At 29.2% G+C, this 13499-nt stretch overlaps 1 protein-coding gene across 1 annotated transcript in view; it reads right to left on the minus strand.

The window, feature by feature from the left end:
- Window positions 1-13499, minus strand: part of LOC129216288 (protein germ cell-less-like) — a 33182-nt gene that overhangs the window by 832 nt on the left and 18851 nt on the right. Inside the window, exons 9-13 of the mRNA XM_054850498.1 lie at window positions 11423-11554; window positions 10282-10351; window positions 7848-7923; window positions 5390-5451; window positions 237-432 (exon numbers count right to left, since the gene is read on the minus strand). Coding sequence (XP_054706473.1) covers window positions 237-432; window positions 5390-5451; window positions 7848-7923; window positions 10282-10351; window positions 11423-11554 — 536 coding nt within the window. The remainder of the gene's footprint in view (window positions 1-236; window positions 433-5389; window positions 5452-7847; window positions 7924-10281; window positions 10352-11422; window positions 11555-13499) is intronic.

Genomic DNA, 13499 nt, shown 5'->3' on the forward strand with positions numbered 1-13499 from the left:
AATATCAAAACAACAAGTTGAAGTTATTATGGTTGTTTTAGCAATCTGAAAAATCAGAGCAACATCAATTCTGGTCAAGTGAGGTTAATAAGCAATTCGTGATTGCTATTAAAATAAATAAATAAACAAAAAGCTAAACAATCGATTGAAATTAATAAGTACATGAACATAATAACGTGGCGACATGAATCATAACTATACTCAGTAAAGCCACAGTAAAAATCAACTTTTAATACCTCATTCTTGAATAATGATGCAGAATCAATCACTGTTTCAGCTTTGGATAAAAGTCTACCATTCTTGTCTAATGAAAACACACTTATACGAAACATTAAGTTGCGTTTTTTAGCTCGTAAAGAAATCACATCAGCAGCACTGAATACAATGGGAAGATCGCCATCTGTCTTAAAAAACCGATGCAATTTGAAGGCTCTAACAAAATAAATAAATAAAATAAATAAAATATTATATTCAAGTAAAATATCATTTTGAATAATTTCATTAATAACCATATTTTTAAATACAGAGTATCTGCTACATTTTGATCTATGCTTTGCACATCATGTGTTTCTAAGAATTCAAATTAAAGTGAAATGCATCTAGCTCTCAGCTATTTATATAACTATAAACCAATTTATGGATCAATGACTAATGAGACACATGACTGGTGACACATGAAATAATCAGAGTGTTTACTTAATTATTTCATTACCAAGGATTATACATTTATAGATCTAAAATTTTTGATTTTTTTTTTTTTGGATTCCAATAAACCATTTAAAGTTTTTATACAGGTAAGAATGCATATGTAAACAATTTTATTATTTTTTCTATGAAAAATCCAATATGATACTTCAATTTTTCAATTACTAAAAATGCTGAAAAAAAAGTTTTAGTTGCAAAATGATTTTTCAAAATGAAAGAAGCACCAAACATGCAGCAATAATGATATAAAACTACTGGTGAACAGCGAAACATTTAAACTTGATTTTTATTATTTTATTTTATTTGATTATTTTTGAATTTTTTATGTAAATATTTTTATAAACAAATAATGAATCTAAAATTTGTTATTTTTTTCAAAAAAAAAAAAAAGCAAGTAGTTTTCTAAAATATCTGTGATTAGCTATAATTTAGTAATTACCGAAATTAGTTTTAAAATAAATAAAATAAATAATCAGAAAAAAATCTAAACTACTTAATAATTAACTTACCAGACATTACCAGATATATCACCGCCAAAGTTTTAGGATTGGTTACAAAAATTGAAAAATTCCCGAATTTGTGATTTTTGCAACATTTTCGGAGTTTTAAAATTTTTACCCTTGAAAATTCCCTGATTTCTGTATTTTATCAACATCTTAAACGTCCTTAATTAATTCTTCAGACCAATTTTATTTTCTAAAATCTTCATAACTTAAGACACTGCTGAAAATTTATGATAATTTTTATGAGTCTCTTGAATCAATACGGATGCAAATGATTTAAAAATTTCAAGTCTATATTAGAGTGGCAAACTTAGAAGTCTACCAGTCCTCAACTACAGAATTAGACATATAAGGAGGGTTAAAAATAATGCTAAACACATGATTATAAATGTCTAAATGGTAGAATCATAGTAAAGAGAAACGAGGGAATATTATAAAAGTGGATGTAATCAGATTTCGAAATGTGTGAAAAATCGAGACTGATGCGTAAAAGAGTAAGAAACGACTAAGATACGAAAACTTCGAAGCTAATACCAACAATTCGATAAATATGCATGTTCTTGAACTCAAAATCTATGACCAGCTATCAGTTTCCATGACTTTGGAGCATTTTTGCTGAAAATCATGACTTTCTATGACCATTTTTGATCATAGTCGAAATCCATGAATTTCTAGGGCTTGGACACCCTGTCAATACTCTAAATTTACATGATAACCACAAGAAAACACAAAGAAAAAACAGAAAATATAGTAAATACAGTATCAAATAATTTTATTGTTCAAAATAAATTGTACACTACTTGCCAATTTCTTTAAATTTCTAGATTATTCTTGTATTTTGAACATTGCTTTAAGAAATAGCACAAGTAATCTACTTTTTTTTTACAATTTTCACTGTGAGATTACCAAACTTGAATTTAAATCGAAATAATTTTATATTTTCTATAATTTTGCTTTCATTAGTGTTATTTTTTTATGTCAAAATAGCTTTGAATTCAAAGAAATATTGAGGACAGTGAGTTTAATATCTCTCAGTCAAAGGATTATAGTTTTGATTAGAGATGGGAACAGTCAGAGATTTCCTGGTAAATTTTGAGGAAAAAACCCCGCTTTTTCCAAAAAGGTTTATTTCCACTTGGGATGAACTGAAAAGTTTAATATTTCTGGTACAAAATGATGTATTCAAAAATTTCTACTACTATTTACTTTACCATGCTTTTATTACCATGCTTTTTTTGTTTAAAAGGCATTTTATGTTCAGAATTCCACGTGAAAACACTAAATTTAATAGTGTGAGCTTAAGATAATTTCATTTCCCTGCACACCAAGTATGATTTTCTACTTTTCTCACTAAAACTGCTATGAAGAGACAAGACATACTTAGTATATCAATATCATTAGTTAGACAAATGTTTTCAGTAAAAAGTTTAATATATTTTTCCTTTAATGGGTGTGTATATGGTGTATATGTACTTATATATTATAAATACATATTTCTCTAAAATTAAAAAAAAACTTTCGGTTAAAAATCCATCCCCTCCTGGAATTTTTTTTCCTGACACCTCAAAATTTCTGAATATTTTGCAACTTTAGTTTTTCATTTATTAACAGATAACATTTAATCAAGGTTGTAGTGAATCAGAAGAGGGTATGATGACATGATTTCAGTCTTAATAAAGATGTGGGTGGAAGAAAAAAGTGCAATGGAATATAGATAAATGTTAGTATACCCGCCAACTGGAAAAAAACCCCAAAATGTAAAAAAAATGTCCAATGCTTTATTAATAAACAGTAAAGAGCGATTTAATGAATTCTGATAACTCATGAGTTGGTGTAGTAATGATTTAAAGTTAAGACACACACACACAAAGTATTGGTGAACATTTTTAGGACAACTATCAAAAGCATTAAAAACACACACTATTTTGAGGCATATTCTTTGTTTATGATAACATTCTTCTGAACTGCAGATCCCCCCCCCGCACCCTCAAAAAATGTTACAAGTAACTGGATTTAAATTTTGAATGGGCATGGCAAAATGATAAGCATGCAACTCTACAATAGAAGATTAAATACACCAAAGACTAGAACTAAAAGTGAAAACAAAATTTTATGATTTCCACACAGTCAAACCACATAACAAAAAAAGACATTTTATGGGTTTAGTTGGATTTTAAAAGGCAAAAAGTGTAATAACAGAAAAATATGGATTGATTTTACTCTCAATACAACAATGCAAAGATGGAGTTTGTATGTTTCAGAAATTATAATTTGATTTAATACTTTGATTTTTACTTCCTTTTACAAAAAAGGAAAGTATTGTATTCGCAAAAAAAATTTTCACTCAAAAATCGGCCTTAATTTTCCATTTTTTCTCACCCCCGAATGAATGTTTGAGTCTTTTTTCGACCTGACCACACATTGATTAGGAACTTACAGGACCTATTGGTCTAGGAACTTACAGACATCCGAAATATTCATTTTGACACCCCCCCGTTAATTGCAACAAATTTATCCTCGTGACGCCCGTATGTACGTATGTATGTGCGTATGTATCTCGCATAACTCAAAAATGGTATGTCCTAAAAAGTTGAAATTTGGTACGTAGACTCCTAGTGGGGCCTAGTTGTGCACCTTCCCTTTTGGTTGTATTCGGATGTTCCTAAAGGGGTCTTTTGCCCCTTTTTGGAGAGAACTCATTGTTAATCTCAATGTAAAACTCAAGCTGGTGTTATAATTTTGTCGGACAGCTTGGCGATATATCGCCAGTATTTCAGTCGTCAAGTTTTGTTGCCAACTTGGCGACAAATTTGATGATTTTTTTTTTAAATTTTAAATTTGCTTTCAATTTGGCTACTGTTGGTAATATTTATGAGAGTAAACAATTGAATCACATTAAAATTGCCAATCATGAGGAAATGACATTAAATTGGAGTAAAAAGGAAGTCATGTGATGCACTACATCAGCTCGTTTTTTTTTTTTGATGACTATGTTATTTTTGATGACTATGTTACTATGTAACTGATTGCGGAGTGAAACTAATATACATGATGAACAATGACTTTACTCCAAGAAATCTGGAATTCATTCAAAGCAGCAAGAATGATTCAACTTAGAAATTACTGATGAAAACCTTTTTACTATTGTGTTCCCATTGTGTACTTACTGTATGATAAAACAAGTTGTTAAAGGCTATGTTTTTTTTTTCATCTCTTAGAAAAAGACAAAATTATCATAGGAATGGATGCTTTGAAAAGGGATGATTCTTACACATACAAAATAAATAAATGAATAAATAAAATAAGAAGAGTAATTTATCACTTAATGTACAAAAGTACAAAAAAAGAAAATGCAAAACACAATTACAGCAAAAAAAAAAAAAACTGAAAAAACTGAATAAGTAAAAATGTACACAAAGCAAGAACAATTTTACACACTGTTTTCAGAACAGTGGTTCCCAACCTTTTTGAGCCCATTGCTTCCTTTTACATGCTGATTCAGCACTCATCGTCCCATCTGTTGGCACTAGTGAATATTGTTGAAAATATTAATAATAAATTTTAATTTGAAGTAAATCACATACAAATAAGAGCAATTTTTATCCAATCTCTTTTGAACTAAAAAAATAAATAAATTACTAAATAAAAAAAAAAGCTATTTTTTTTAGTTTTTTTTTTTGTTTGATCAGAAAACAAAGGGAAATATTCAACTAAAATCATTTACATAGTTTTTCAAAAACCGAAGTATATTGCTTTAGAATTATTTTCTTCCATAAATTGGAATCTGGAGGAACAAAAATCCCCGACACTTAAAGTTTAGAAAAAGAAAAAAAAAAATGAAAAATTCATAAAACTCAGTGATGAATAACGAAATACTTTCGGTTTGAGGCAGATGATCTTGAACTTCAATTTGTTTCTTTTTCAACTTGTGATACGTTTTCAGTTTCAATATTTACTGGCCTTTCATTACTGTTATTTTCTCTTTTAAATACACTCCCCTATCTCTTCTGAAGAGGTTTATTGCCCTTTTGGGGACGATGTCTCCAAATTGGGAACCACTGTTTTAGAACAACAGTTATGTTTAGGCAAAACATTTTGATTTTTCATAAGAATTATACGCATAAATCAAGCAATTTCTCTGAAATGATAAAGCAAAAAACTATTTCCATAAAAAATATTACCCATTGGAGTAATATATGACAACATCAAAGCCAAAACTAAAGCCTGTCCACCTCCAACTATGCTGAAAAAGAGGATCAAAGTTATAATCAATGTAATGAGTTGAAATAAAGTACTTACGTGTAAAAGATGGAAATAAAGTGCTTTTGAATATGTCTTAAAATCATTATTTTTCTTTTTAAATAATTATTTGAATACCAACTTTTATGAAAATGGTAGTATTTCATAATGAACATGACACGGAAAAAAAGTTATGGGACTTTAGGAGGCTGTGTTATTTTTCATTCAAACCTGTTTTTGTGCGGTGGATACGAACTGCATAAAGGAAATAGCATTTCAAAAAAAATCGTTCGTTTTTATAAATAATTTTGTCAACTGAGAGCCAATCTGATTAAAATGTTCATAAACCCCCACAAAAAAAGAAAAAAAAAAAACTCTCTCTCACACACACACACACACAAAAAGGTTTAAGTGTATATGTATATAACCAAAGCGCACATATGCTTTTAACACTTACATAAGCAAATTTCATGTATTTAAAATTGGAAATAGGCCACAATAGTACCTCAATAAAAATTTCGCATCAAGGGGAAAGAGGAAAAAAAAAGAAGCAATTGGATGTTTAAAAATATTACATTTGAATGCAGTTATTTTAAAATTAAATTTCAAACATTCTAAACGTTAAAAATCCAAATAGTACTCATCTCTTTGTTTCCTGTCATGTTTCATTTCATCCTTAGGAAATTACATTACTGTGGAATAAATCACAATCATCACGGTTTTTGCGGTTGTCGTATTTTCATGACTCAAAAATTCAAGGAGAATTTTAATGCCTTTAAAAATATCCCAGCGATATCTATACACACACATTGCACATGTATCAAGAGTGGCAGTGTTCCGTTAATATGCCGGATTTCAGCACTTGTCAGATTACTTCTAGCAATCTTGACCTTTGGAGAAGAAATATAATTATGCTTCTGTTCTGAAGAATTTTTACATAGAATAGGGAGATGCATTTATTACAACAGTACATGTGTTTTGTCTAATTTGAAGCAATTACTGTAATAATCTCGGCATGAACATAACATAATAATCAAGATGTCCGAGGCAAAAAATGCGAACAGAAATTCAATTTTTCCAAAGTATTTCAGAAAATTTTCTGAGTCAAAAAGATTATCTTTAGTTAATTTTTCATGTGAAATGATCAGAGGCTTGATATTTTTCTTCAACGATTAATTCCCACTTCATTCAAAAAAAAAAAAAAAAAGAATTCTGATTTTGCGTATATTAATTAGTGATTGCAATATCCGACTAAAAAAAGCAATACCAGTATTTGGTATTTTTAAAAATACAATACAAAAATGCCGATTATAATACTGGTATTCAAAATTTTTCAAAGAAGGATAAAAAACAACATGCTTGTTTCATTGCCATATTTCAGAATTTCAAGCAAAACTGCATCAAATATGAATTTTATTGTGAACAAATGAAGAGCCTATTTCCCAATGGCGTTAAACCAATTTTTTCTATTCTTGAAAAAACGCAATTTTGTTTGTGAGATTTAATATTGAATTTAAGAAAAAGATAATTCTCCCCAGTAATCTACGGAGGATAATGACCCCAAAGTATGTGGTTATAAAATTCTGACAGTATAGTAATTCAGAAACAAAAGCAGCAAAAATGACTTAAGCCTTTTCAGAACAAAACTATAATTTATGTCCCTTTAGCACAAATAAATAATGAAATGACTTTCTACCGTTTAAAAGCAATTCATTTTTTCTTGTGCATTAATACAGCATAAATTTTAGGTACACAATTTCGGAATGTTGAAGAAATAAAAACATGGTGCACATAAATGCGATTTATCACACCATTTTGTGATGAATGTATCATTTTGCATTTTTTCCACTACATTAACCAACTAGTGGTATTAACTATTTAACTAACACTAATTTCTGTTTCTGAAGACAACTTTTTGCATCAACAGATTGGTTTTGGTCCTATCTCACTGAAAGAAAAATGACCATTCAAAATAACAGTAAATATCAAATAAGTTAGAGTGAAAACATTACGATTGAAAATTATTTATTATTTGCAGCTAATAGCGAACATACTGGTATTTTACCTTAGCAAATAACAGTATTGCAAAAATACACAATACAATTACAAAAACACAAAATACAAATAGTTTGAAATACCGAAATTCGGTATACTAGTGCTGTGATCAGAATAATTGATACATATTTTTAATTAACTTTATCATTAAACTGTATTTTTGGCTACTGCTTCATTTTCAAACTATAACAAGGCACTTCCTAATTTAAATCTAACAGTGCACCCATAGAAGGAGAATAATACTTTTCTTGCTAGATTAGAAGCAGAGTAACAAGATAGTAGCACAGCTGAAAGGTTGGCCCTGCTTTATTATCTAGTGTGTTATAAAGAGATTTGAAGATTTACTTGTGTATCAGTTTTCAATATTCTTCCACATCGAACACAATCTCTTTTGAATTCCTCATCAGTTGCTTGTCTTGGTCTAAAGCAAAATACAAAGATTACAACATTGATGTATACATATATTTAAATACATATATATATTAAAACAAAAAAGTTGTAAAAAAAATACAATTAAAAAAAATTAACATGGGAGAAAATTTCTGTTTAAATAAAATATACCTTTTTTTCTTAATTTTGAAGACACCTACAACTTATAATTGATAGTGATATCTACATAGACTTCTCACACAATTAAAAAAAGAAAAAAAACACCATCTTGGTAACTTTATGTGAACCAAAAGAATAAAATTCAGTGCATTCAAAGAATTTTTTAAATTCTTCTGTAGGTAGGATATTCTCTCTCTCCCCCCCCCCCCCGGCATTCTTTTCAATTACAAAATCTAAGAAGTTTAGGCATAACCTCACTCTGTACTTTATCTTTTGAGTAGATATATAAAGCATTAATAAGTTAAAGCGGACTCACTGAACTCAACGGTCCCAGTTTCACATGCACCACAAAAAGCACAATTACAAAAATTAAGTGAAATATAAACAGTCAAGCCCTGTTGGTCTCATCTTTTCAATATGCAACCTTCAAATTGTCTTCATATCTTCCAAATTTTTTTTAGATTTTTAAAATAAAATGGTTTTTTCATAAAAAAGGCTTATTATTTTTTAAACAGATGCTCAAGATCCTGCTTTATGCAAAGAATTGTTTATCATTATGTTTGCACAAAACATATAAAGCACTGCTATTGTTTCAGTTCATTAACTTTAGAGACGTACCGAGTAGCACTTTGACCCAGTAGCCGAGTACCGAGTACTCGGCCTTTCACTACTCGCCCCAGTAACGAGTTACCGAGTACTCGGCATTTCACTACTCGGCCGAGTTAACAAGTACCAATTATGTTTTAAGAAGAACCACTGACACACATATGGTCAATTTTGAACTTATTGGAATAGTAGTATAGACCTCTTTGTCCACATAAAAGTTTTTAAAACTAAATTCCGGCTGAAATTTAATTTTGCATTATTTAAAAAATTTTGTTTATGTCAAAAATTTTACAAAAGAATTATTTTTAAAATAGGAAATAAATAAATAAAAGGTATGATTAATCAAGTTGGAATAAATACAAACTATGCCAATCTATTTTAGTTCTAGTCCGCCAAACAAAAATTATTTTTAAAAGCAAATAAAACAAATATGCAGGAACATTGCACACACGTGTTTCTGCGTTACAAGGAAAGTCTTTATCAGTGCATAAAATGTGAGCTAAAGAATGTTAAGACATTCTACAAAAAAATCTATCTTTTGTCGGATGCCTTTAAATCTACAAGCTCACATTTTGTGCATTGAAAAAGGAATTCCCTGTAATACCAAAACACGCCTGCAGTGTTCCTGCACTATGCTTTTAACATTGTTTTGTTTCCTTTTTTTTTAAGCGAAGGAATTTTTATATTTCAAATAACTAATTTTTGTTTGTAACAAAAATCCATTTTTAATACAAAATTATCTGTTTTTAATATAAAATTCCATATTTACTATGCTTACCTTTTTTGCACAATTTTTAATAAATAAGTTTTATTAACTTTGGGGACATTAAAATAAAGATTTATTCCATTAAAGCATTAAAAACTTCATTATTCTCAAAATTTAAATTTGACTTGTAAATGATTGCAGAATATTAAATATGCTTGCGCTTTTTTATAAATTTTAATATCTGTCTTGGGCAATATTCAATTTTTTGCAACAACTCGGTATTGGACGAGTATCTGATCAAAATTTGGCCGAGCACTCGGCAAATTGGCTGAGTATACCGAGTACCGAGTAGTTACCGAGTACTCGGTACGTCTCTAATTAACTTTATCTCATTTCTTTTATTTTCTTTTTGATATTTAGTCTAACATTTTTAAAGTAACACACAACTTCTGTGAGAACATAACAAAATCATCAAAATCAAGTTAAAATATGAAAACAATTTTGCAACGTTGCAAAAACACTTCATTTTGAAAATAAAATTAAACAATAAATAAAATTTGTTAAAAATTTACTTTTTACAGAAACATAAGTAACACCCAATAATTTAATAATAACTAAAATAAGTTTAAAATACATAATTTGATGAAAAAATTAAGAGTTTAAGGTAGCATATGTTAAAATGCCTTCCAACGTTAAAGGGCATTTTTAGGTGCATTGCATGTTCAATCTCAACAAAATGAAAACAAAGTTAATGTGAGAGAAATGTTGAAAAATTCATGAAAATTATTCAAACCTTTAAAATAAATATATGGCTTAACTTTTATGGTTTCACCCAAATAAATATGTTAAAAAAAAAAAACTAAACCTAAAATTTTAACAGCTAAAAAGTCTTTCAACATTCTTGTGAATTTAACTAACCCTTGATCCGCACCTTGGTCAATTCTCAACATATGATACCATTGAGTCTTGAAAACAGGAAAGAACCAATCTGAAACAAAGTAAAAAAAAAAAAAAAGAGAAAGATGATTCAGGATTAATTATAGACTTTTAAGAATATAAATAGTAAACCTGATTTTTAGAGAATGGTGTGTAGAATATTTTTCAGATGGATGAAACATTTGTTTTAAATGCCTCATATTAAATGAATGTCTGTCTTAAACTTTACTTCACTGGCAAGATTACATAATCCCAAAGTCATAATCTCCTTCTCTCTGCCCCCCCCCCTCCTTTCCTTCTCACAGATTTTGGATTATTTGTTACATATGTTTCTTTTCCTTTTTCCAGGTTGGTGAACCATCCGGTGGCATATTCAGTGGAACACAGGGCTCCCGTGTCTAAATCCCTAAGTTTGAAAACCCAACAATGGTATCATAAATGTTACAGATCAGTAGAAAACTTGTTCTCAGAAGCGTAGCCTAGGAGGAATTTGGGGCTATTCACCTCTCCAAAACTCAGATTCTTCTCCTTTTTTGACCATGAATTCCTGGCTATGTCATTGTTTCTAATCGTGTTCTAGTGGTTTGGAACAAATTTTAAGCGACAGGTCCTTCTACAACTGATAATGAATTTTTGTGTTGAACTTGTTTATCCTAATGCATTCTTAATATCCACAAGCATTTCTTAATATCTTTTGTTAAATTATTACTTTTGGAATTCTAAATTAAAAGTTGAAGTTATTATTTTTCTTTTCTTCTTGCAACACATAAATGCATTCATGTCTTCAAGGCTTTGCTGTATTGATTGAAGCGACGGAAGGGTTTTCCTGTCCACTACAACCAGCACAATCTTTCAACAAATTTTCCCAACTATAACTACTGGAGTGTGCACTCAGGGCATTCTCCAATTTGTTTAGCTTGGTCTTTAGAACCTTTTTTCGTATTAAAAAAAAATCTTGGTATTTAAGTCATTTTTAATTTGTAGTCCCCAAGTGATGAATAATAATTTTATCAAAATAATCACTTATTTTCATTTGCCTGTTTAAAAATATTTTTTCATGCACTGTTGCCAGAAGATAATGCATATTAGCAATCAAATAAAAAAATATGCAAGGTGCTCTTACCAATAGGTATTATGTTATCACTCTCAATAATTTCAAGATCAACATGATGAGCGACTAAATGCTTTAGGCGTAAGGCACGAAATGCTTTATGATAATTTTTTCCAGCATTGGTTAAGAGAAATGGTACATCACCTAATAGAATGTCAAAAAGAAATATTTTACTTAGGTAAAATAGCAATGAGATGAATAACATTTTACTAAACTTTTCCTAATGTCTTAGTGTCACTTGGTTAAGGCATGTTGACATAATATTCATGAAGTATTAAAAAAAAGCTAAAAGGTTGCAAAAAAAAAAAAAAAATAATGACAACAAACAAAAGTAGCATGAAACAATCATTGTAATATGTAAAGTACCTTTGAAAAAATCAACTGCATTCTAATTGAGAAGTTAATTTAGTGTATTAACAAAGTTGAGGATATTATATCCATTTGAAGTCTGTGTAACAGAGAGTTAAAAAAAAAAAAAAAAGAAGCAGTATAATATCCAACAATGGAAGAAAAAAAAACTAAATAAACAACAAATGAAAGTATGGCATTTCCCTACTTTCACTAAATTTATACATTAGCAATAAAGCAACACTCACTCATTACTTAAATTAAAACTACAATCTTTTCTTGGTTGCAATCTTGCAATCATCACTTAATTTGATTGGGTTGTATTTCAATAAGAACATAATTTTTAAATATTTCGAATTAATAATTGTGAAAAAATTAAAAAGTAAATGATTTTTTTTAATGAAAGGATAAAAATTATAGTTTTACATTCATAGTGAATTAATTTATAATGCTGTCTTTTCTGGGGAAATTCCATGTCAAATCAAATTAAAAAAAAAAAAATAAGTTTTAGACCTCACCATCACCAATTTTAACGACAATTGGTGTGAGGGACACATATGACAAGATAAGTAATCCTGCCAAGTTTTTGAATTAGACTCAAAAAATTTTAGGAAATACAAGGCTGTTAAAAAACTGAAAAAGTAGAAAAAAAACCCCACAAAATTGTGACATACAAATGACTGTAACTTCTCTCCTAATTATAGTAGAATAAAAATTAAAAAACCACTGTAAAGCCGAAGAATAGAGCTTTGAATTGATATAAAAGATGACATTCTTAGAACAGATTTAAGTTTCAAGGTCATTCACTGTGACTTTTGACCTTGAATATCTCAAAACATGCCCCCTTAGAATTTCTTTAAAAAAATATATTTTATAGCTCTAACACTATTCTTCCACAACACCATAACTTAGACTGGGATCGCAACTGAAAAAAATCAAGGTACTGAAAAAAATCAGGAATGTTTACATGTTTTACATTGTGTCACCTTCCTGACCTCCTCACCATTTCCGATTTTAATGAAATTTCGTGTGAAGGACACATATGACAAGATAAGTAATCCTGCCAATTTTTAGAATTCTACTTCAAAAAATTTACAAATACAGGGCTGTTAAAAACTTAAAAAGTGAGAAATAAAAGGAAAGTTGTGACATGCAAATGACTGTCACTTCTATCCTAATGATAGGAGAATAAAAATTCAAAAACCATTGCAAAGTTAAAAAAAAGAGCTTTCTGTTGGTATAAAACAGGACTTTTTCACCACAGGTTTAAGTTTCAAGATGACCTGATGTTTCAAGACCAAATGTCACAGTGACTTTTGGTCTTGAATAACTCAAAACACCCCCCTTAGAATTTCTTCAAAAAAATATATTTTGTAGTTCTCTCTAGTTTTGTAGAACTCTGTTCTTCCACTACACCAAATGCAGGTCTGGACCACAATGGCAAGGGACTGCAAAAAAATCAGGAACGTTAACATATTTTTGTTGGATGTTTTACATTATTTCTGTACTAATATTATTGTTTTAATGTTTTGGGTGCATTCGTCATAAGGCATGCATATTTTGACAAATCGACAGATTTCTTAAATAAGAGCTAGAAAATGACATTTTCTTTGATAATCGTAATTTTCATCTGTAATTAGCAACAGATCTTAGGAATAAAAACAGCAAGTTTTAGCCTATGACAAAGCTTCCCCTATTATGGCAGAGTTTTGTTTGTACTTCATGAATAATGCATCCAAAA

The sequence above is a fragment of the Uloborus diversus genome, chromosome 2 (genome assembly GCF_026930045.1).
Source record: "Uloborus diversus isolate 005 chromosome 2, Udiv.v.3.1, whole genome shotgun sequence".
Taxonomy (NCBI): domain Eukaryota; kingdom Metazoa; phylum Arthropoda; class Arachnida; order Araneae; family Uloboridae; genus Uloborus; species Uloborus diversus.